This window comes from Taurulus bubalis (genome assembly GCF_910589615.1).
Source record: "Taurulus bubalis genome assembly, chromosome: 18".
NCBI classification, from domain to species: domain Eukaryota; kingdom Metazoa; phylum Chordata; class Actinopteri; order Perciformes; family Cottidae; genus Taurulus; species Taurulus bubalis.
In genome coordinates this window covers 17,683,292-17,707,717 of record NC_136606.1, presented here as the reverse complement: position 1 = coordinate 17,707,717, position 24,426 = coordinate 17,683,292, and the positions used below count along the sequence as shown (strand labels likewise).

Below are 24,426 nucleotides of genomic sequence, written 5' to 3'. Positions count from 1 at the left end.
GGAGAAGTTTTCAAGAAAAGTGCTGAAGCAAAGGCTTGCTTCCCTTTGAAGATGTGGCTCTTTGAGAACTGAGAATGTGTCTCCTCCCAACAACAGAGCCGCTCTGCCTCCTCGCACTCTGCTATTCTACTTGTAAACTCACAATAAGTCCAAGCGTGATAAGCCTACCACTTGTATGACCTTTGTAATAGTATTAAAAATGCAATACTTAATGCATTAAAATGCATTAAATTGCAACATTTGGCTACGCTAGTACCTTTCCATGGCACTTTGTCCGCCCTGTTTCCTGTGATTACAATGTGCTTTAACTTAATACAAGACTGTGAAGCTCATGTAATTGCTGTGTGAACACAGGTTAACAGTTTCCCCACATAATGACTGCGCAGTGCAGACGGTAGAATGATTAGGAAGAATTAAAACGGTGTTCGAGCTTCATTGCTCTGAGAATGTGAGTCTCCAGAGGAACATGCGTCCAGTAGGGGGCGCTGTCCTGGTTATGTCACACGCGTATTCATGTTTACAACCAACTACTTACAGATGTTTTCTTTTTTCTATAGTTAAAACTGGCACTTTGGAGGAAATAATATTCCAGCATGATCCAAAGGAAACTTAAACCAACGACCACATCAGCTGCGTAGAATCAGGTGTCAAATCTGCACCTGTGGGTGTCTTCATGATAATGTGCAGCTCCACACTCCCTTCTGGACACCGTGTCCCTTTCAACCATTTTGCTTATTTTTTTACTTGGTTTTGGCCAATTCAAAGAGAGGAAATCTGCCACTTTGTCATGTTTGTGCCCACTTTTGTGGCCAGTTATGTCGAGCAGCTTCTGCGGTGGAGACAGGCCATCGTGTCGGGATAGGGAGGTTATTATTATTATGGTAAATTATTCAGAAAAGGTAAAATAATATCTCCTCTGTCTTTTTCTCTGGGATGCAGCGTCCACGGCACCCCCGCCTTTCATGTGCCGATGAAGCCCTTAGCACACGGGCTCTTTCAACTCCAGGAGCTCTGTATCTTGAGAACACACAGTTTTATAACTTATGCGAGGTGGAAGGTGAGAATGCAGAAGACAGCTGGGGGTGTCCGCAGCACGCTCATCGGTCTGAAGTTTAGGAAGCGTTACCCAGCATCCCCGGGACCCAGGAACTAACCACTACCAGCTAGCCTGTGGCGCACAGGCTGCTATTACCATACCGAGCACTGTTATCATAGCTGCCCTGCATACCACCTGGATTAGGCTCCACCACCTGCTGGAGGGAAGGATGCATGTAGTTAATAGCAGATAATAGCCCTTTGTGATATGAGTAATACGGAGCATTATTTTCATTATGACATGATCACATGACTGTGATCTATTATCTACTGGAAGCCCTTGGGTTTCCGTCTGCAGATTTTAAGTTTACCAATGATTCAATCATGGTGCTACCACTGAATACTAATTATTTTTGGATTTTTCAAAATTGAAAAATTCCAACTTGAAGCGCCTTGGAGTGTTTCTGTGGAAAAAAAAACACAAAAAGGCATAATTATGAGATAATAAAGTCGAAATTATGAGATTAAAAAGTCATAATTATGAGATAGAAAGTCAGAATTTTGAATTTCGACTTCATTATCTCATAATTATGACTTATTTTTTCATGTGGCGAAAGCGGCCTTCCATAGAACACAGAGCATACCGTAAAATAATACAACCTTCCAAGGATACAAGACTATTGTTGCAAAGTCATCACAGCCCTTCCTTGATATCAAATACCCTTTTCCTCCACAAATATATATACATATATATATATATATATATATATATATATATATATATATATATATATATATATATATATATATATATGCTGTAAAACGTATTCAGAACTGCTCTATGTCTTCTGGAAGTGTGATCACAGAGGACAACAGTTGAGCCGGTAGACGAGAAGTAACCTCCTCACGAAAGGACAAGTCACTTCCCCACTTGTACCACCAGGGGCGCTGTCACAACCTTGATTTGACTGGACGACCGCCGCATTCTCATTCAGGAGAGGGGGCGGAGAAGTGAGAACGGGAGAGAAGTAGACTGCGTCACAGGTGGAAACATCATTTCCCGGGCAGCCCTGACACAGTCTGCCAACCAGCCGAGATGGAAAAGGACTCCAGACAAACATACGCGCCCGTCCCCACACATGCCGCCGCACAGACGCCCTCAGTCTCACGAGTGTTTGGATACACACTGGCTGGTAAACAATTTCACAAATTAACATATAAAGTGGAAAAGGTCCGCATAGGCACGAACAAGCAAACTTCCAAACTAACATCGCAGGCTCACTGCCTACTTGACTCCCTAATAGTCTCCATCAACAGTGATGTAACTAAGAATCACAAGTGCTCTATTTAAGCACATGTGTTTTTCCCATCAAGCTATTAGCATAACTACACGTATAAATGCAAACAGCCCTGTAGTACACACACACACACACACACACACACACACACACACACACACACACACACACACACACACACGCATAGTATTGTCTTTCCTTATGTGCTAATCGTCTCCTCTTGCTTTATGAATATTTACCACATCTCAGTGGTACACCATTGCTCCAAGCATGTCACACATGCTTTTATTGCTGCGCTCACCTGTGTGTGTGTGTGTGTGTGTGTGTGTGTGTGTGTGTGTGCCAGACACTGCCTCATCGTGACAGCGGTGTCGGATGCCACACAAACCACAGCACGTTCTTTGTCCGGCGCTTGTCAGTCGCTCTCCCGTTCAGCGGACAGAGAAGAAGTCAGCGCAGAAAAACTCAATTAAAGCGTCGGCGCACACCGGGCACGGGATGAATGAGGAGGTCGACGCGGGAGTCAGCCGGCGAACAAAGAGGTCTTAATTGATCTCCGTCTCTCTCTCGCTCTGCAACTTCATCACAACTAAAAAGGAGATTACAGCGAATCACGAGCACCGACTGCTCCTCTGTGTGACACTGATGGAGTCAATTTTTATTTTACGGCCTTCATACCCAGGTTTAAGTCAAATGGTTAATCGGCGCAATTAAGTAAGTAGAGTCATCTGAGACGTGCTTTTTTTTACAGTGCAAGAAAATTGGGGCAAAGATGGAAGAGAAGGGCTCCCTTTCTCCCCTCTGCAACATAATGAATACGTTCAACTATCTTGTGCCTGCTGGTGCACATGCCAGCAGGACAGAGCTCTGCACTGACTTCTCATGCAGGGCTGTAAGCAATGATTGAAGGCAGCTCCAAAGCTCCCTGGCCCAGCTTACGCATCCATGCAGTCAGCTGAATTGGCCTCCTCCAAACCTCAGAAGGACCATTTCAGAAGCACCTGCCGGGCGTCGTTCTGCACCTCTTGCCTCCTCCCTGAGGCGCTGAACCCCGCCACTTGTCCATCAAACTAGCGAAACCTGCACTCTTCTAGGAAGTAGGCCGCTTCTAGACTTACCTCTTTGGGGTTGCTTTTTAAATGAGGGTAAGAAGGGTTGGGAGTTTGGGAAAAAGAAGGGGAAGAAAAGAAATAAGTCACCAGTGTAATTTGTGAGCACAGACGGCTTTTAGCACACACCACTTAGCAACAAGGGTGATGTGCCGTCTGACACATTTAACTTCCTGCGAGAGACGGAGACAAGTTGATGTGAGATGCAAGTTAAAGCTGTGGATTTGCCTGTGAGCAATCCTCAGCTCTAGTTAATTTTAGATGATGGGAGGACGGTGAAGGAGTGGGGGGGGGAGCATCTGCTCGGAATGATGGAAATTGCTTTTAAACACTGCGTAAAGAAGGAGAGATGAGGAGATGTATTCTAAAAATGGATTGGGCCTTCTTTTCCAGCGAGGCCAGAGGCGTACGCATGGTCAAGCTATTCCTCATTTCCATCTGTCCAGCACAATGTTCAGAGTGTGTGGGACCAAAGTGATCCAAGTCCCTTTTGGGTCCCACCTTCACAGACTCAAGTTCCTTCCACTTGGCCTTTCTCTCAACCAGTGTTTGATCTGAAGAAGCATTTGGATCAGAGCAAAGAGAATTAGAAAGCAGTATCTCATTACAGCGGGCATTCCTTGTGGGAAAATGAATAGCCAGTAGAAAGTGAATACGAGATCTGTAATTGAGTGTCGTGTTTCTATTAATGGACTGTGGTAGCTGTGAGTCTTTGTGTGTCAGCTTTAAGTAGACTAGAAGATTAATACTAGGCCTTGAGTACATCAAATAGCACACGTATTTCCTGGGCTTGTATTGTGTTGCTTTTCAATTTTAACCGAATAGTGTAATATCTAATTAAATTCAAAGACATCTGCAACCTGTGAGAAGAGTCTGCGTCCTCGCAGGTAGGACTGGCTCAGATATAATGGGACATTTAGATTAAAAGAGTGGGAAACAGTGGTGTAGAAGGTCACCGCCACCTCTGAATAGTTATGGTCCCTGAGGCGGAGACCTTAGTGCGAAAGCTCAGACTGCAGGTGCCTCCCGCTCAAAGCAACAGAAATCGGCTACTTGTCCTCAGCTTGCCCCGGATCCCCGACACCAGCGTTTAGTCATCGCTCTGCGTGAGCCAAAGTAAAGCAGAGGCCGTGTTGAAGCGGGCGGCAGCTCAACCCCAACAGATCTGAAGTCCTACTAAGTGAATTTGCACCACCGCTGAGCCGTCCCTCTGAACTTCACTCTCACTGCCCACCGATTTCTCACCACGGCTTCTTTTCGCCCTGACGAGCCGGATTCTGATTCATCCTGACTCGCTTGTGTCCGTAATTGCTTTCACAAACGGCAAAACATACCCGCCAATAACTCTCTGTTCCTGCTCGACAGGATGCTGTACACGACCCCGTGCTGTCCTTTCACTCTGTCCATGTCTCTTATCAGGTCTCTATCCATGTCTCTGTCCATGTCTCTGCCCATGTCTCTGTCCATGTCTTTGTCCATGTCTCTGTCCATATCTCTTCTCATGTCTCTTCTCATGTCTCTGTCCATGTCTCTATCCATGTCTCTTCTCATGTCTCTGTCCATGTCTCTTCTCATGTCTCTTCTCATGTCTCTGTCCATATCTCTTCTCATGTCTCTGTCCATATCTCTTCTCATGTCTCTTCTCATGTCTCTGTCCATGTCTCTATCCATGTCTCTGTCCATGTCTCTATCCATGTCTCTTCTCATGTCTCTGTCCATGTCTCTATCCATGTCTCTGTCCATGTCTTTGTCCATGTCTCTGTCCATATCTCTTCTCATGTGTCTTCTCATGTCTCTGTCCATGTCTCTATCCATGTCTCTTCTCATGTCTCTGTCCATGTCTCTTCTCATGTCTCTTCTCATGTCTCTTCTCATGTCTCTGTCCATATCTCTTCTCATGTCTCTGTCCATGTCTCTATCCATGTCTCTGTCCATGTCTCTGTCCATGTCTCTGTCCATGTCTCTGTCCATGTCTCTATCCATGTCTCTGTCCATGTCTCTGTCCATGTCTCTGTCCATGTCTCTATCCATGTCTCTATCCATGTCTTTGTCCATGTCTCTGTCCATATCTCTTCTCATGTCTCTTCTCATGTCTCTGTCCATGTCTCTGTCCATGTCTCTATCCATGTCTCTGTCCATGTCTCTATCCATGTCTCTGTCCATGTTCTATGGGTGTTCAGTTGCCTCCCCTCTAAAAAAAAAGTAATTATATTTAAACTCGGTCTGAAAGTATGTCCTTTCTCTCCCGCAACGTCTCAGTCACACTCTGACAGATGACATTTGCACACAAAAAAAAGAGGGCAGGCTGTTTAAAAAAAAATAAAAAATAACTTGTGGGCTTGGAATGATGAGAGGAGAATGGCGAGGGATGATGAATAAATGAATAATACATCCGTGCTGTCATCCCTCTCTTCCTGCTCCACCTAGCGCTCTTCCTGCGTCAGCCGCAGTCGGTCCTGTGAGGCGCTCTGATCTTAGTGGGAATTGTCAGGTACGGTCGACAGCAAAGTGACACGTCGACGCCGGCGCCGCGGTGACACGTGAAGAAGCGACTCTTTTGTTAAATGGGGCTGACAACCCAAATAAGAATTGTTGACATGCAAACTAGTGGCAGCAGGTCTGCAGTTTGCTGTTACGTGAGATTACACATAAGGAAGGAGCACCTGCTCCAAGAGGATACGTCAAAAAACACATTCCTCCCGACTACTCATCCAACTCATTCTGGAACACAGGAGAGATCATTTTCATTTCAGGACATGTCTAATGTAAAACTGCAGAAATGTCAGCCTCCTCTAGAGGTACAACGCCCTTTAATGGTTATAATGTACGATCATCAACAGGACAAAGGAAAGTGTGACAGTGTCCTCTCATGCATAGGACATTTGTTAGACTCCATCAGCACTGCATCTCCTCCCCTCTGTCTCCTCTCATATGGGAGGATGTTCTCACCTTAATTGTGAACGCACTCTTCTGCATGCAAATGCCAGTTTCCCCTCTCTCCCAACCTCCTTTCACCACTCCCCCTCCGGTTTTCAATTAAGATCCAGACAGAGATAGAGGATCTCAAAGGGAGCGCACTATGGTGGGCTTCTGCTCCAGACATCCAGGAGGATGAGGGGGTTATTGAGTGGCCATGACCCCAGAGCACCCTCACCTCACTGGGGTATCACACATCTTCGCCAGGCCTCTTCTACCCAACGGTAACTCGTCCGGATCCCTCCCGGCAGAGGTGGCTTGATTAGAAAAGTCATTGAAATGAAGGATTGAAAGCGGCGGTGAATATTGAGAATATTGAATGCTGATGGTGATTGTGTGATTGTGAAGGTGTGTTTTGGGGGTATATGAATTTTAATAGGTTGATTTTATCACAGTCTCACAGAAATATAACTGCTTCTTGAAGTAGATGATAATAGAATATACTGTATATTTAATTGGATAATCATGGGATTATCGGGTATGCTTTTGGAATGAACCTGCCGTCATTATACTTCCTTTCTTCCTCATCAACTGCAGCTCGCTCAGCGCGGACGCCGACCCCGACGGCTCGTTCCAGAGGGAGGGCTTCGGCCGCCAGAGCATGTCGGAAAAGCGCATCAAACAGTATGAAAACGCCGCCGAGCTGGAGATCATCAAGACGCGCAAGTCCAAGAGCATGGATCTGGGTAAATACGCCGGTATGCTTTCCACATAGAACATCACACACGCGTGGAGTCGAGGGTGTGTGATTCAAGGAGCAGTTCTTCATTTGAGGAAATGTGCTTATTTTCTTTCTCAATACTCAAATGCTGTTTTATGCTGGCAAATGGTCCCCTTCCAAGAAATAGTTTCACCTCGTAAAACGACAAATTGTTGTTTTAACATTTTGGTTTTTGTACAGTTTGACCAAATACGATACAGTGTGTTTTTCTAGTGAACTTTAGAGGTGATGGTTTTGGCAGATTTTCTAACCTTTAGACAGAGCCAGCCTCTTCCCCCTGTTTCTACTCTTTGTGCTAAGCTAAGTTAGCCGGCTGCTGCTGTCGTTTCATGTTTAGCATACAGACAATCGCTAAGATGGACGGGGCCAAACACACAAGCAGTCAGACGATCAGGCACTTTAGCAGGATTACCTAAACCACTTTGTTCAGAGGTAAAACCCAAATGAAATGCACCTAAATTGTTGGTTGCAATCTCTCAATTCACATGAACATTGTACAAGTATGGCATGTACGCTGGGTCAAAACTGAACCAGGAAGTTGGCCTGTGATGGATGTTTACAAGAGAGAGGTCAAGTAGGTCTGGCTGAAATGTGGGTTTGTTTACAGAAAAACTTCTATGATTGCCGGAGCATTCCTTGGTTGACATCCCAGAGAGATAATGGAACAGATCTCACTGTAACCTGTGACTCCTAAAGCACTCAATGCCTGTCACTGTCTCAGTAAAGGCACAATACTGGAAAATGGAGACACTCTCATAAACACACATTCCTCACAGTCCTGTCCAGCCACCAGCTCCCCTCTTTTAGCCTCCATCTCCCATGGCCCTGTGTCCAGTGGAGCATGGGTAAAACACAATAGAGAGGAGGAAATGGCCTCTTTAGTGACTGTCTAATGATGCACACCCTCAAACACACAGACTGTATCTAAGGAAGAAGACGGTGTGAGTCCAGAGTCTCCAACTGAGACCGAAGCAGACGCTGCCTCCTTTCGCATCACTGGATAATCATAACAGATAACCGCCAACTCCATTCCACACGGAGCCCAGAGACCTGTGGAAATCTCCCACTCTCCCACAGGCTGGTGCATGTTCGGGCCACTGCACTCGGCTCTGTGGGCTCCACCTTTCTTGTTGTAGCCCTCGTAGTCCAGCCTCAAAAGTTTCCTGCAGAGTGAACCCGGACAACACAAACTTTCAGCGCAGAGGAGGAAGACGATAGTTCGCCAATGGATGAGTTTCACTGAGCTCAGCTGAGCATGAACAGATTTTCCATTACGTTCTTAGTGTCTTAGGGTATTAAAGATAATTGGATATAACTGAGCGCAGGAGGCGAGTAGAAGAGACGGGATGCTGAGATCGCTCCACGATGGCGCTCTCATCATCGCAAATGCACATTTTATCAATGAGTTTAATCAAAAAAGCTTCTTAATTGTTCCAAAGTGGCATCAGCATTTATTTGTGAATTTGATTAGTTCTGGCGAAACAGCGGTTTGTTTATTACAGAAGAGACAAGTTTATCGGCTCATAAGACGAGGCCTCACTCATGGAATAACCAGAGTGATCGACGTTTTACACGTCTCTATTATTGTTCTACTATGTCCGAGCTCTCCGATCAGTGCGTGCGTTATTAGATGTAATTCAGAATCACATTCGCCTCCACTTCTCGCGGGGCCCAATTGACTTTGTGGAATATCCTGCTGACAGAAATCCTTGCCAATATGAAATCCTAATCCGTCAGTGGCAATAACGCAGCGTTCAGATGGTGCCGGCAAAACTACCAACTTGTTCCTCACATGTAATAACTCTAGCCGCTGACATGAGTTCCCCGGAGGAGAAACGCTTCAGTCAATACATGGAGCGCAGGCTCGAGTGTCTTTGTTCGAAATTAAAGCGACACGTTGTAAATCGGCTCGTATCCGGTGTCACGTGCGTTGCATTTATCTGAAAGGCGCACACTGCTACAGTAAGTTGATTATTTTTAATGAAATTATTACATCAAAGACACACAATGAAAAAGGGGCCTATGGGTAATGTATGATAGAGTTGTAAATTAAATGAGCCAAAGAATACAGTGCCAGTATTTATCCTCAAGCCTTTTCATTGGCGTGTTGGACATGGAGGTTGGTCTTCAGAAGGGAGGTGTAGTAGCAGGTGTAAGCATCCCTATGTACTTTCTATTAACACTTTAATGAAACTGTGCCTTCAACGCTACCCTGACTAAACAGCTAACACGCTCAACAGCGCTATCCCCTACTGACTCTCATTTGGTTCTGTCACCCGGCACTTTGGTCCCTCCTTTTAATCGCGTTCCAGGTGCCTCGCAAATCACATCAGGAGATGGATTTCATGACTTTGAAGCCCATCATTGTTGAAATGGGCTAAACTGGTCAAACACCCCGCAGTTCAATCCCATTTAGATGGGGGGGACACGATTGAGTGAGGGGAGGAAAGGGAAGTAAGGGACTCGAGGTGTCCCGAGTGGCAGTAATGCATTCGCACATGCCAGACACTTTGTCCTCGTAAGCCTCATGATTGACAGGCCCTTGCGCAGAGTCTAATATCCTGTTCTACTTGCGTCACTATTCCCAAACTATTCAGCGTCTGCCCTGAACTTTCTGTTTGGTATGTGCTCAATAGGCGGAAAGCACTAACCACCTCAATACGTTCCCCAATTTTACAATGGACCACACAGTGGTTCAGCTGGCACTATGGGTTAATGATAGCCGCCCAGCACTTTCTCCATAACCAGCTCATAACCAGCCACCAGGAGCCGTGTGCGCCTGGCACCTTTGGATGCATATGGAGGACAGCGTTGTTTGAGGTAATTGCAGCATGATCTAAAGAGGTTTTTCATATCGTTGAGAGGGGAGTTGCATGGCGTTGAATAGAGACTTGGCAACTAATGTGGGAACCTGTGCCATTGTGCTCGTTCTGCAGCGCAAATGATTGAAGAAAACACTCATTAATCCAGGAGTTGTCGGGCTGGAGGGAGCCAGGCAATGGAGTGGCATTTGCAATGCAGACATGCACTGCCAGTTGGCCTCATCAGCTCTCCTGCAATTGATCCATCATAGTCTGAGCTCCGGTTGGAGCCTGTTGGAGTGCATTCGCTCCATGACATTAACACAGGAGGAACTGAATGCTGGGTCATGAGGGGATGTTCTTTAGTGAAACTGACATGCTGTTTGCTTGTAGTGTAAAAGGATATATGAGAATATATATATATATATATCATACGTGGTATACCATACCATACCAGCTATGTGACATTACATTGATGCAGAAATGTAACATGTGTTTTTGTTCAAAACAAATGTTAAGCCCTTTTATATCAGGAAAATCAAGAAAAAATCATGGTATAAATCCCTCCCCCCCCAAAAAAAACAAACATGTTAGGTATCAAATTAGACATAGAAATCAGGGCTACAATAATATATAATCCCGATGTACAACCTCTAAACACAACTCAAACAATAAATAGGGTTAGGGGTTAGGGTGTGGGCTTAAAGGGTTAAGAGACTAATGGAGCCTCATCAGTGATCGGTAAATGGTAAGACTGTGGATCAGTGGTTAGCATGCCCGTCTTTCAATCAGAGGTTCGGTAGTTTGTGCCCCGGCTCCGCTAGTCCTAGTCGTTGTGTCCTTGAGCAAGACACTTAACCCTGAATTGCTCCCCATTGCTGTGTCTATATTCAGCAAAAATGTAAGTCGCTTTGAATAAAAGCGTCAGCTAAATAAAAATGTAATGTTATGTACGAGAGCGACCCGCACTTGAACGCTCACTGTTCTCCAGCCTCGTCGGTCGCAGATCCCATCGGGTTGCCGGGCCTGCCGTGGGAGTTGCCAGCTTCTGCATATTAATAGCCGAGATAATTGAGCAAGTTCACGTGGAGAGTGGCGGTTTAAATATATGATTGTATTGGGTTGTTAGAACGGCACAATCACAGGACGGTGTCCAGCATCCTTGATTGAGATATTAGCGGGTTCCGGGTAATGGTGGTTCCTGTGACACAGCGTCCAGAGGACGTCCTCTGCCGGGGCTAATGATCCACTACTGCCAGAGAAATAGGAGCCGGTTCGACCCAGGGACGCCTCACTTCCACGAGGATACCTGGACGTGGCCTTCCCACGGACCACCTTGGAGGCTATTTTTAACATAATTACCCTTTTACCGCCCTGCTTAAAGCCCTGGCTCTCTGAATAAATTATGTGTAATGGAGCCCCTGTCTGTACACAGATCTTTACATGCAAGGGCCCGTGGTGAATAATGGCTGGGGAGCATAGTTTTAGCTGCTCTAATTATACTATGGGCTCCTGTTCCTGTAATAACCGCTGCTGATTTATTCATGGAGTTTGCCATACCTCCCCTTTAACGTTTAATGGCAATGGATCTTCTCCAATTAAGTGTCCTTGCCCTTATTCTGGCTAAGGAACACAGCACGTCTGCCATGACAAAAATTTCAGGTGCACTCTCCCCCTATTTGGTTTGATTGTCTTTTCTTTTTTGTGTATTTCATTTTGATGATTTTCATTTGTCCTCCGGACGTGTGGGGAGTGACAAACTTGTGTCTGCATGCAAAAGGGGGAATATGTATTTTCATCCCTCTGAATAAGAGGGAGATGAGGAGCAGAGCACCGAGGCTTCTGTCGTGTGATAGGAATCACATAATAGACCGGCATACAGAGAGCTGTCCGTCAAACTCTCCCAGGAGAGCCGCGACGGCTTCTGGTGAAAACAAAAGGCAGGTTGGAGGCAGCCGGGGTCTTATGGGCAAACTCCTCTATTTGCCTCGCCCGCCCGTTCTCTTTGTCTCTCCGCTCCTCTCAGTTGTTCGCCACGCCGACTAGAAACAATGGCGACGGGGATCGTGGCGCGGAATACCGAGTGGGAGGATTATTCCCCATTTACAGCAGATGTCATTTGTGTTCCCTTGAACTGTTGCATCCTATGCGGCTCTAACTTGCAATCCCATTGTGTCAAACATGCACCCCGGCTTCTGCTTGTCCATTGTTGGCAGGCTTTACGCATAAGCTTCCAAAAAAAACTGAAATTTACATGGCATTTGCGCTGGGTTGATTGAGTTTTATCCTCAAAGTATGAAAAATTACTGCATTTTCCAGCTACCCTGTATCTGCGCCTCTGTTTCCTCATAATGTGTTTTCTCTTTCGACTGTCCTCTCTTGTCCTTCGCATGATGAGATTACTCCCTTCTGAACAAATGAATTACATGATTTTTACTTGGTCTTGCAGGGCTATTCATGCTTTTCTGGCATTAAAATTGGTCAAAGTAATCAGAAATGGCCCACCTCTTTGGAGGAACTAAGCAGTAAAAGGAATCCTCTTGTCCAGAGCTTTTAACGCGCTAGACATTTGTAGCACACAGTAAAGTTTCATTTTACTGTCCAATGCAGCCTGAAGGCTCTTCCCACTAAATGGAACGAGGCATTATAGGATTGGTGTTCATTTATTTCGAATGGCACTTTCAGGATTGAGTCCAGGTTCTCTTGGGATTTGGCAATTGTATTAACATCAACAAAAAGGGAAGGAAAATGGTCCGTTAAAGACATAACTGTACGTTTACCAGTCTGGAAACCCAACACCACCGGCTAACAGCTGACCTTTTAGCCTATCTGACTTCTTAGCCACCACAGCGGATAGAGCAGCACTCACCCTCTCGGTAAAGGTGCACTGCTAGCAAACGTAGCAGAAAGAGGGTTGCCCTTTTGACCCTGAAGATCCTGGAAGTAGCATTACAAACTTTAATTTTCCTTAAAATAGCAAGATGATTGAAATAAGAAATCAGTCTCTGCTCTTCCCTATATTTGTCCTCTGCAAAGAGCTGCCTTGATGTGTGTTTTAAACTCAAATAGGCGGCTCATCACCAGGGAGCTGCTGCAGGTTTCCTCAAGAATCAAGGATCAAGAACAGAATAGCAAAGGGGTTAGGCCGACACGAGAGACGCGGTGCCACTGGGGAAATTGTGATAACCGTAGCAGCTTATATGCATTTCTTCTCTTCCTTCTTACGCCCTCAACTCATTCACACCCGATAGCATGTTTCTTCTCAGCCTGCCTCCGTCTCTCATACCCCGAAAAACAAATGTATTTCAGAGGGGAGTTGTCCAAACAACGGCCACAAAGTGTTTTCTTTCATTGATGGAGGTTGGTTTTCTTTGCCTAATCCATGTTTGGCTTTGCAGCCCTCCATCCAAAGTCCCACTGTGATCGCCCAGCGGTGGGTCACGCCTCATTTCGGCCACTTTAAACACGTGGCGGATCTTGTTGATGGTAGCTTACATTGAACTGTGTGCATGTCATGGGTTTGTGTCAATGTGCCTTATGCAAACATATACACCCGTTGTCCGCATGTGTGTGTTCTAAAGACATGCCCGTATAGCAAAGTATGCAAGGAAAACCCAACAGGAAGAGCTGCAGGAGACGTTTATTTACACCACACGAAGCCACAGAGGAAACAGCAGCACTCACTGGCTGCATGCGGAGGGTCTATATGGTCCCCGGGGAGTCGTAAGGATACAATGCGGCTCTGTCCAGACTCCGACGGCATGTGCAGCGCCCTCAGAGCTGATGTAATTGATTCAACAGTTTATCCATTATTACTGATAGTTTCCTCGGCGGACACGTACGCCCCAAAAAGGCCTCTCCTGCACGTACTCAGAAATCCATCTTGTTACGTTCGACAGCCGCTCGCTGAGTCGAGGCAGAATGAAGGGGACAGAAAATCAACCGGGCTGCTTGTTTACCAAGCAAGTAAAGAAAGGGCTGCGGGGGAACCGGCGGACGCTCCTTGACAAAATGAAATACCAATACCTGCGCCGCGCTCCACTTACACACCCTAAACAAACCCCTGGCAAGCATTGGGAAAATAATTACAAGCAGTCCGGGGTCTGGCAACAGTGCTGAAGAGGTTGACTGCTCAGCATTCACTTTGCTTTCCACACAGCTGGTCTACGAGCTCATCCATCAGCCACATGGCTGTCCTTTTGAGGAGATTCTCAGTCTCACAAGTATGATACATGTGAGCTGCTTCCATTAGCTCCTTTGCAAACATATTTCAACCCGCGACATGTGTACAATGTACATGTTCATTCTGAAGTGGACTAAACAAAGCATTTTCATGCTAAAGCGTGTATTGTGTTGCTCTGTACAGCTTTTTCTCCAGAGCGGTTTCCTCCATCACACCCAGCTCACACCGGACAGTGCTGGGGGCGGCAGTGTGTTGGAAAGGTGCCGTGTGTTTATAGCTCTGTTCTGCAGGCGACCTGTGTGGACTAATGTTCCGGGGGTTTTCTCCCACCAGGCTAATCAACATAAGGCCGATAACAGAGCCTTGTTCTGCTCTCAAGGTGCGCTATTACCTGCTATCTGACATCGACACACGCAGAGGCCTCAGAAGCAGAGCAAAAGATTGCAGCTTTGAGATATATTGTTTGGGCTAAGATGGGCGAATGTGAACACAAGAGAATGGGGTTGAAGAAGAATGGACTTAGTTGTGCTTAATCTAAACGCCTTTTCTTTCTGAGAGAGAGAGAGAGAGAGAGAGAGAGAGAGAGAGAGAGAGAGAGAGAGGAGCACTTTGGAAATAGTTTGAGGTTTACACTCTCTAAACGTTTGGGGAACTTCTAATATTTTGGTATGACACTGCGATCGCTGTGGCTCTGCGGTACATTGCTGTCTTTGATATTGGCCCATTTATATGCATTATGTTTCAGCCACGTAATTTAACTGTGCAGACACAAGGACAAAGCTTGAATTATAATTCTCAACAGGGAAAGTGTCTCAGTGAAGATATAATACTCTGTTCTCATTCCACACACTTCATTGGCCAGGCAATGGCACCCTTTGTTTTCCATGTTAATTGCCAGTCTCACACCTTCTACGCCACATAACATCGTGAATGATTCATCGACGTGCAGTGAGCTCGGAGGTGATGGCTTTAGGTCGCCTTTTGATGGAGTTAAGAGTCGCCCGCCATTAGTCTGCCGGCCTCACTGACGCCTCTTCCTCTCCCCCGCAGGTGTCGCAGAACAAGTCCTCGGATCCTCGCTGGGCCTGAAAATGTCCAGCTCCCTCGAAAGCCTCCAGACGGCCCTCGCCGGGGCGACGCTGAACGGCGAGATCAACCCTAAAAGGGCGCGCTCGCGGATCGCCAGGGGCCGCGGCTGCAATGAGAGCTTCAGGGCCGCAATCGACAAATCGTACGAGAAACCTGGCGTCGCAGCGGCAGAAGAGGAGAACAGCGCTGAGACACGTGAGTGTTGCTCATGCAGAATACTCTCTTTTTATCCAGAGTAATGTGTGTCATTATCAAATGTACAATAGAGGATATTAGAAGATCAGTAGAAAGAAATTCAGCCAGTGTAATGTAGGCCAACTCAATAATGCCTCAGAACGGCAGGATTCACCCCCAAGTAAACTAGGTTAGGGATCCCCTTTAGCTGGAGAGATGTACGTGTGTGTGTGTGTGTGTGTGTGTGTGTGTGTGTTAGTCATACTGCACAGCTACAATAAGCGTCTAGGTTACACACTCATTAATATTCACATAGTTCATGTTGAGTGGAATTGTCAGAAACGGAGGCAGCGTGTTTTCCCTGGAGCGTACGTTCTCGTAAAGTGCATTGCCATGTTGTTAAAACAAGAGTGCACGCGAGGGGGAAATTCTGCTGTTTACCCACATAAGTCTGGCTGCTATCGTATCCATTCTACACGTAATACCTCAATGTCACGTAATCACATTCACAAAGCTATACATGGAATGCATGTCTTTGCTTCGGTCTGTGCCAACTAGCTTTGGCACATGACGCTGTACAACTTTGGCACGATTCCTCACATTAGCTCTCCGGCTCACCTGACTGGGATTGAAACCAGTATTACTATTCTTTCTTCTAAAGTATAAAGACAGCATTAGTAAGGAGAGACATGCCACTTTCCGTTTGTGTGAACATATCCATCCCCGCTTGGTGTCTGATGACAAAAAGACATGGGGATCGGGAGACAGCCGTCTTACGTTTGTCGACAGGTAATAACACTGCAACACAGCAAGAGTAATCACCAGATATAAATTTCCATTCACCATTAAAGGATTCCATTAAAAGAGCTGGGGGGGACATTTGAAAAAGAGGGAATTATTTGCCTGAAACGCTTTGTTCTCATAAGCTCTGTCGGCAAGCCACTAAATACAGTCTTATCTCGGCAAAGAAAAATGGGGAAAGCAAGCGATTTCCCCTGCCGTGGTATATTGCATTCTTCCCCATGATATTCAAATAACTCTGTTTTTCAATTTAGATAAAAGCAGCCAGTCCGTGTTCGTCACTGAGGTTAATAGTCAAAGTTGACAGATAAGCCGCTGCCTTCCTCTGCTCCCAGACTTTTATTTACATAAAATAAGAACGTGGCATCACCTAAAGAAAATGTGTCGCCACAAGATATCCCGCTGGGAGAATAAATGCACTTTCCCTTGTGGTACTTTGTGTTGCATCGTTTAACGAAATGCAAAAGAAAAAGAAAGATATGCTCTGCTGGGCAGAAATCCCTTCTTTTAAGACTGCCGATTTGATGTGTCTGTCATAACCTTTGCTGACAGGCCATCTTAAATGTCCTTGATGTTTGAAGCAGGCTTTAATGGTAGAGTATCACTAAAGTGAAACAATGTTTCCTGTGGTTGTCTGTCTCTACAAATTGTCTTTCAGTCTCCTGATGCTTTCATCAATGGTTCTGCTGTCAGCCAAGTCTTTGTATTGTCCATTCCATTAAATTGCTGTGTATGGCGTCATCTTTTGATGTCCTGTTTTAAAGTCTTTAAAGTCCAACCCTGTCACTCAATATGAACCATTTGCTTATCTACATGTAAAGAGCCTGCCACCAGAGAGCATCCTCCGTTTCAGAAAAGTGAAGCTGATGCAGAAGTGCCTTAAACGTGCATTATATCTAATGGCCAGTAGGGGGCGACTCCTCTGGTTACAAAAAAAATAAGTCAGATTGTATAGAAGTCTGTAAGGAAATGACCCTATACTTCTCATTTAATAAATGATGGTCCATTTAGAGTCAAATACACCATAAAGCAGGATATGCTTTAGGGCGGGGCTACCTTGGGATTGACAGGTCTCTCTACATGGTGTTGTCCGGTCTGGAGTTGTTTGTGTTTTAAGACTTTACACTTAAACCCCTTCACAGTGGGTTTTCACTTCAGGAAAGTTAATACCGTAAAAGCCAGGTTACAAGCCGCTACTACCTTCGGTGGCTGTAGCAAGCTAGCGCTGCTGCTAGCTCCCCGCTGCTGCTGCTACTGCCCGCGTCCCCTCTGCCCGAATCGAGCGTCGAGCCGGGGCTGGTCCGGCTACCTTCGGTGGTTGTCAGGGAACTAGCGAGAGCTAGCGGAAGTTAGCGGGGAACTAGCGAGACCTAGCGGAAGTTAGCGGGGAACTAGCAGCAGCGCTAGCTGGCTACAGCGGGGAACTAGCAGGGACACTGACCGAACGTAGTAGCGGCTTTTAACCCGACTTTTACGGTAGTAACATTTTGGACGCTTAAAAATGTCTTAGTCTGCATTCGGTTGGACTTAGTGTCCTCTGGTGTCACTTCTGGGCCGGCCAAAAACCAAAATGACAGCAGCCAAAAACCAAAATGAAGTTTCAAAACATCAGTCCAGAAGGGGAAGTTACAGAGACCAGTCCTTACAGACAGTCTGTACTTGCCACAAACAACTGCGCACACACACATGCCCCTGCGTCCACACACACGTGCACACATGGCTGCGTGGGCCGGTCTGGATTACAATGTTTAGCATGTTATGTGCAGCTTGGTATCATTAAGCAGTAGCAGCATTAGCACTCATGCTAATCTCACTCATTTAAATAGCCAGATGCAGCTCACAGCTGCTGCTGCTCTTAAGTGAATGATAAGCAGGCAGCAGATTGAGTGATAAAAGTGATGCGCTGAACCTGCTCCCAAATTTGTGGAGGTGGAGAAAAGGAAGGGAGGGCATCCGTGCGACAATGAATTGCATAATTGAGCAGGTACAGCTTTACAGCGCCTCGTATAGCTGATAACTCCACACATCACGAGAGAAAACAAAATGAAGTGTGAATCCAGCCGCTCCACCCTCCTGTCTCATCCCGTGTAGCTCAAATCCATCATGGTCCCCGCCCTCTTCTTTCCTCGCAAACTTTTCTTCCCTCTTCCATCAAAGGCACAATTTAGACGACGACACACAAGACTGTAATAAGTTGTAATCTGAAGGACATCTACCTCACGCCCCGAGCCGGAGACACAGCATAGACAGGAGCTACGCCGACTGCGATGTGCACCACATTTGCAATTAAGATCCCTGGGAGCCATTTTCAAGATTATTTAAATGTATAATTACTGACAGATTAATTACATTTTGCACATCAGTTCTGATTAGATGTGATGGAAACTTTGGGTTTAATCAACCCTGCATCACCTAAGGAGTTTGGTTTCAATTTGATGTCTGGATTCAAATTAGTTGAGACGTAAATCAAGAACCAGATTCACACGACGGTCGTCGCAGTTTCCATCATCCTTTCATGAAATGCAGAAAAAGGCAGTTCTCCTGTGAGCTGTGTGAAATGTACACATATGAAATAACTAGAGGCGTTCGGCTGAGTGTGAAAATGTTCAACTGAGATCTCAAAGGCTGAACAATGTCAATATATTCTGCTGTAATGAGGCGCGTGTGTTTTGTTCAAAGCCGCGATACCGTGTGGGACACAGCTTTTCTTTTAATGGTTCGTCTGATGAAAGAAGTGATGCTTTGGAACTGATAAAAAAAAAAGTAAAAAAATTAAATGTGGAGTTGTTTTGTGCCGAGTTTAAATGCAGCTTCTGTGATCACACAAGGAGTCAAGTGGAAGTTATAGTTAAAGTGGTTTTACCGACTATATTTTATTCCTCTTTCTATCCCTGTGTGCTTCTCCCTCTCAATATCTTTATTAACCCCCCTCTCCTCCGCCTTATCTCCTCACTCCAGTGGAAGTGGACACCGAGGGAAGCTCCAGATCGGGCCGCGAGTCGATGTCCACCAGCGGCGACCTCACCGCGGGACCCGGGCTGAACGGCAACCCCTCCAAAGACGACAGCCACAGAGATCGGGACAGGGTCGGGGGGAAGGAGAAGAAGAAACCCGAAAGGGACAAAGAGAGGGAGAAGGACAAGAGCAAAGCCAAGAAAGGCGTCCTGAAGGGCCTGGGCGAGATGTTCAGGTAGGAACGAGTCGGGGGCTCAAAATCCGACACCCTCCCGTGTGTCGCCCGAGCGCCAAAACGCTATCTGCTTTATTTAATTCCGCCACTGGATCACTCAGAATTTGAATGCATTCTCTGGATGTTGCGAGTGCTAATCAGGGACCCCTCTCCTTGAACCCTGCAAGGTGGAGGGAAGGGGATGACGGGGAGCTATCGACCCCGAGGGCCCTCTGGCACTTTTGAGGCAGATTATTTTTAATAAGGGCAACATGTTTTATTCATGATCCCGCGTGCGCACTCCTGCTATCTAAACACGCCGCACATTTTGTTAACCAGCGGACAATGTTCAGGGCCCGCACGGGCGCTACTGTGGGAGCGGCGGTTCGGTTCTGGGGATAAAAGACCTTTGAAGATGATAAACATCGACTGCAGGTTGGAATTGTTGCCCCTGGCTGGTATCCTCACTCGCTGTCTCATCATGCGTTTGCAAGATTTGAGAGGCAGACTACCTCTGGAGACCATGAGAGGGGGGCATGATGCTGCTCTCAGCATCCTTCACATATTCATCATTTACAAAAAAAAAGAGAAGGTTTTAATGTCAATGATTGCCAGCTGTGAGTTGTATTGTCACCTTATCATACACCCGGAAGTTTGGAAGCTCTGCCGGCGCGTTTGTCCTCCACCTTGGAGAATAATTCCACCGCCTTTGAAAACAAAAACAAGTTCTTCACCCTGTGTATCGTGACTCTGGACCATCCACAGACAATGGAAGGAGACATGTGCAAAGAGACTGCGGATGAAAATAAACATCCCGCGGGTATCCATCCAGTGTCTCTTCCACGAGGAAATCAGTGGGCGAGTCTCATTAATTATTTCAATTCCGTGCCCATTTGGATATGGCATAAATTAGCGGTGGAGGCGGTGCGTGCCGCTATCGTGCCATGAGTTGTTTTCATGTGGATTAGCTTAATGGGATTAGTTAGCATATCGCGGCTCGGTAATGAACAATAAAGACGACAAGTGTGTTTCGAGGTCACGACTGAGGAATGCTGGGAACTTATCTTCCCCTCTATTATTTTTCACCCTTGTGAGTTTTTTTCCCCGCATCCCGTGGTGTAAAACGCGTCATGGCAACATACAGGCTCACGTTCCGTTACATTAACACACGTATGTGGAGACACACACAGAGAGAGGTGTGCTGGGTTGGTTAAGGAAAGTGGAAATTTGAAGCCACAGGTTTGACACTGAATGCAATCAGCGGCGTTGGCGAACTCTTTTCGGGTGTGTGCTCGTCCCGACAGGTGATGCCGGGTGATCTCAGCTGTGCATGTGGGCCCCCTCGGCCTCGTCATCGTTCTTCATTATCTTTGAGTGCCACGGCCACTTAAGAGTTGGCCTCGCTCCATGCGTTTAGCGCCAGGCCTCCTGAATGCAAAGAAAGGCAGCCTTTGAACCGCCGCGGCTCTCAAGCTTTGCCTCTCCTTCTCTCCGCTTCTCCGACTCCTTGTTGATACCTCAAACACATTTCTACCCTAAAAGCTGTGACAGCTCTCACACCCACACATCTACGCTGTCCTCTTCTCTTCCCGTTCAGGTTTGTAAAGTTAGAGATGGCAAGGCGCTGAGGTGAGAATGAATGCGTCCCACTGGATACAATAACAAACTCTTTTTCTGGTAAAGAACAAAAATGGAGTGATGTGAAATGCCTCGCAGTCAATAGGGAGGAGAGGGAAATAAAAGTGAAAGATCTGTTGCGTTTCGCACTTTTAGTGTTTCTAGCAAAAGTTTCGACAGGGATTTCAGAATGGAGAAGTTTTTTACTGCGCATAAAAAAAGGCTCTGGCTGACAGTAACTCTTTTTGAGTCACGGAGAGACTTTACAATCGGCGAGTTCTACATGCGAGTGTCTCATCATTGCATCAAAACGGCCTCTTGATTGGGTTAATCCTTTGTAATGCTCGGACGGGCAGGCTCTTTTTTTCCCCCGGCATCTCTCACACCGTGCATGCCTCACACTCACGTTCTCCCTCTGAGGAGGTTTCAAGGAGCTTGCAGCGCACTGCAATTTGCGCTCATTTGCATGCAGGCCTTTGGACGGCCTGATGAACGCCTCGTGTACGTCTGCTTAATGGACAGCCTGATTGGGAGTGCATTAACATCAGTGCCAGGGGAAAGGAGGATGGCCTAATATAAGGAGAGAGAGGGAGGATGGGGTGGGGGGAGGAACTGTGAGATAAATACTGGGAGTGCAAGAATGATGGAAAGTGCGCGAGTGCGTGATGGAAGGACAATTGACTGCCTAAAGCCAAGAGCAAGGAAACTGCAGTGCAGAGCCCCGATTCCTACTGTACTACTGCAGACTGCCTGGTATAGGGGTGTACGATACCCAGTAATGAATAGCTTATAATCTCATGAAGGGATAGCAATGTGCATGCATGCATAGGATGAAAAACCCAGCCTTGGGCAGCTTGACATCCTTGTTATTCCAAGGATGTCTGTTGCATGCGTGCATGTATCACTGCGTCCATGTCTGCACCCGGTAGTGTCCTCCCCCAAACCATTATATGTGATTATTCATGTCCTCTCTCGTAGATACCATGTGATCGTTACTTTCTGATCCTATCAGGTTTAGTTTATACGTCGGGTAGCTTTGCCCTGGGCCGCGTTCAGCAGGCTAGCAGACAATGACGTCCCGGCCCGGCCTGAAGACTCCCTCACAACAGGCCTAATGAGGTGTTGTTTATCTGCTCGGTGACTGACTGACCTCCTCCATCAAAGCCCCATCGCCGTCTCTTGATGTGTTTATGTGTGTGCGTGCGCGTGTGACGGCGTAGTTTGTGTGTGTGTGTGTGTGTGTGCACACACACAAAATACCCACCATTGAGTCTGTTGGAATAAAGTGGAAATACATATTGGAATGTATCTAAATTCTGGTAATTAGACTGTGACAAGAGCAAGGGGAAACGCATCACACTGTGTGGGAAAGTACAGTAGCATGAAGGAGACAAGTGAGGGAAGTCTGCAAAATATGGAAGAGAGGATGGGACGGGGAACAAGGGGCCAGAGAGGTGGGGGGTGGATCGGGTGAGGGTGGAAGAGAGAGAGCAGAGAGGGAGCGTGTGCACTGGAGTGAACTGGGGCACCAAGGGAGAGTGGGAGAGGAGAAAGGAGGGATGAGAGGAGAAGGGAGCTTTTCACAGCGGCAGTCACGGCATCGGGCTACTGCCTGCCTACAGGGAGGAACAAGGATCTCAGGCGATTTTGTATTGTGTGTGTGTGTGTGTGTGTGTGTGTGTGTGTGTGTGTGCGTATGCATGCGTGAGCAATGCATGTTTGCGTGTGTGTACAGATGAAAAGATGTGTTAATGGGCTCTGGCATCACCCGCACACACACAAACACACACACACACACACACACACACACACACACACACACACACACACACACACAGTTACCCTTACTCCCACCCTCCACACCCCTCTGATAAGTGGCGCGCCTCACGCCGAGCCATCAGCCGACACTGCCGCTCAGCGTGACAGCCTCACCCCCTCCTTCCCTCTCTCCTCACCCACCAACCCCGCATCACCTCGGGGATCTCGTCTGTCTGCTCCTCCCTCCAGATGCAGCCCCACTCAGGGCAACGCGGGAGAGGGAGAGGGGTGAGGCGTGGAAAAGGAAGGCAGTGAAAGCTGGAGTGGAGGGATGCTTTTCGTCCTTCAATCTGTCTAAGGCAGTGTGGAAGCAAGCTGGGAGCACTGGAGTACGGGGGTTGGCGGGAGTGTGTGTGTGTGTGTGTGTCTGCATGCATGTTTCCATTATTCCAATGGGCTCAGAAAGCATGATTGCCTTATGCGTAGCAGGAGAGTAGGTAGTTAGCCGCCGCCGCTCCGTGTCTTCGTACCACGCGATTCTTTCTGCTCGCGTGGGTGTGAACAGCTGATGGCGGGTGAGCCGGCTTGATCATCAGTACACCGACATGACACATGCATTAGCCCGGCTTTTTTTTAAACACACATTGTGACCGAGGGCGTGCCTCATGGATCAACACACACACACACACAAGGCTCACATATGCTCGTAGTATTATGCCACAGTTGATTTGAAGGCGGCAATTAGCTGCCTCCACATGCGGGCCCTGACATCTGCTGAATGTAATCTGAGAGAAAATGATAATTGTTCTTCTTTTGCTCTGCCCCACTCATCAAAGTGTGTGTGCCGGGGGAGTGAAGGCGCAGCATCAGGCTGTAACTTGCATGTGAGAATGGCTGGAATGGAGGAAGGGACATGAGAGACGCAGCAAAAGATGCTGTAATTACATGAAACAACTAAGTGACTTCGAGCTCTAGGGGCACGTGACCTCTGACCTCCCTTTGAGCCACACATTTCCGCCATCATAGATGAATGTTTCAGAGAGAACTCAGGAGGGAACTTTGGCTGCTTTTGGCAGCTTCGCCAAGTGCAAAGTCATACCTCAATATCACCTTCAAATGCCTGCGCAGCTAAAGGAAATATCATGTCACCAAGGGCTCCACACCCAGAGGGGTCAGCTTTTCCAACATGGCTGCTGCAGGACGCCAGGATTTTAAATAAAAATTGATAATGTTTTAGTGGGATAAGGGGGTGAACTTCAAACTACCTCACAAAAAAAAAAAAATAAGCGTCCGTTGGGCGTGCCATTCCATTACTCTCCTGCCAATCATGTACCAAAGAGGCTCAGCGGGGTCCAAACAACAAACAACTAAGTCCCCCGCTGAGAAGATTAGCGCCGCTGTCACAGAGCGCACTGACGGGAGAGGAAAACAGTAAAACAACAAAACTCCTCTGTGCGCCAGGTTAAGGCAAGCCCAGCTTTGTGTCGGAGAGAAAAAATTGGATGTCACTGTCAATTTCTGGCGGGGGCGAAGCGTTTAGACGTAGGGGAGAGGCTGAGCGATGGGATGGAGGAGGGGATGCTCTGCGACGTCAGCCACCATGCGAGAATGAGAGAAGGCCCTTTCATGCAGTGGTGGGGGGGGAGGGAGTGGTTATGTGTGTGTGTGTGTGTGTGGGGGGGGGGGGAGGGGTCT

At 47.0% G+C, this 24,426-nt stretch overlaps 1 protein-coding gene across 1 annotated transcript in view; it reads left to right on the top strand.

Moving 5' to 3' along the window:
• Positions 1-24,426, top strand: part of LOC306750590 (partitioning defective 3 homolog) — a gene marked incomplete at both ends in the record, with an annotated part of 310,757 nt that overhangs the window by 197,042 nt on the left and 89,289 nt on the right. The window contains 3 exons of the mRNA XM_079234040.1: positions 6,956-7,104; positions 15,174-15,407; positions 19,146-19,377. Coding sequence (XP_079090166.1) covers positions 6,956-7,104; positions 15,174-15,407; positions 19,146-19,377 — 615 coding nt within the window. The remainder of the gene's footprint in view (positions 1-6,955; positions 7,105-15,173; positions 15,408-19,145; positions 19,378-24,426) is intronic.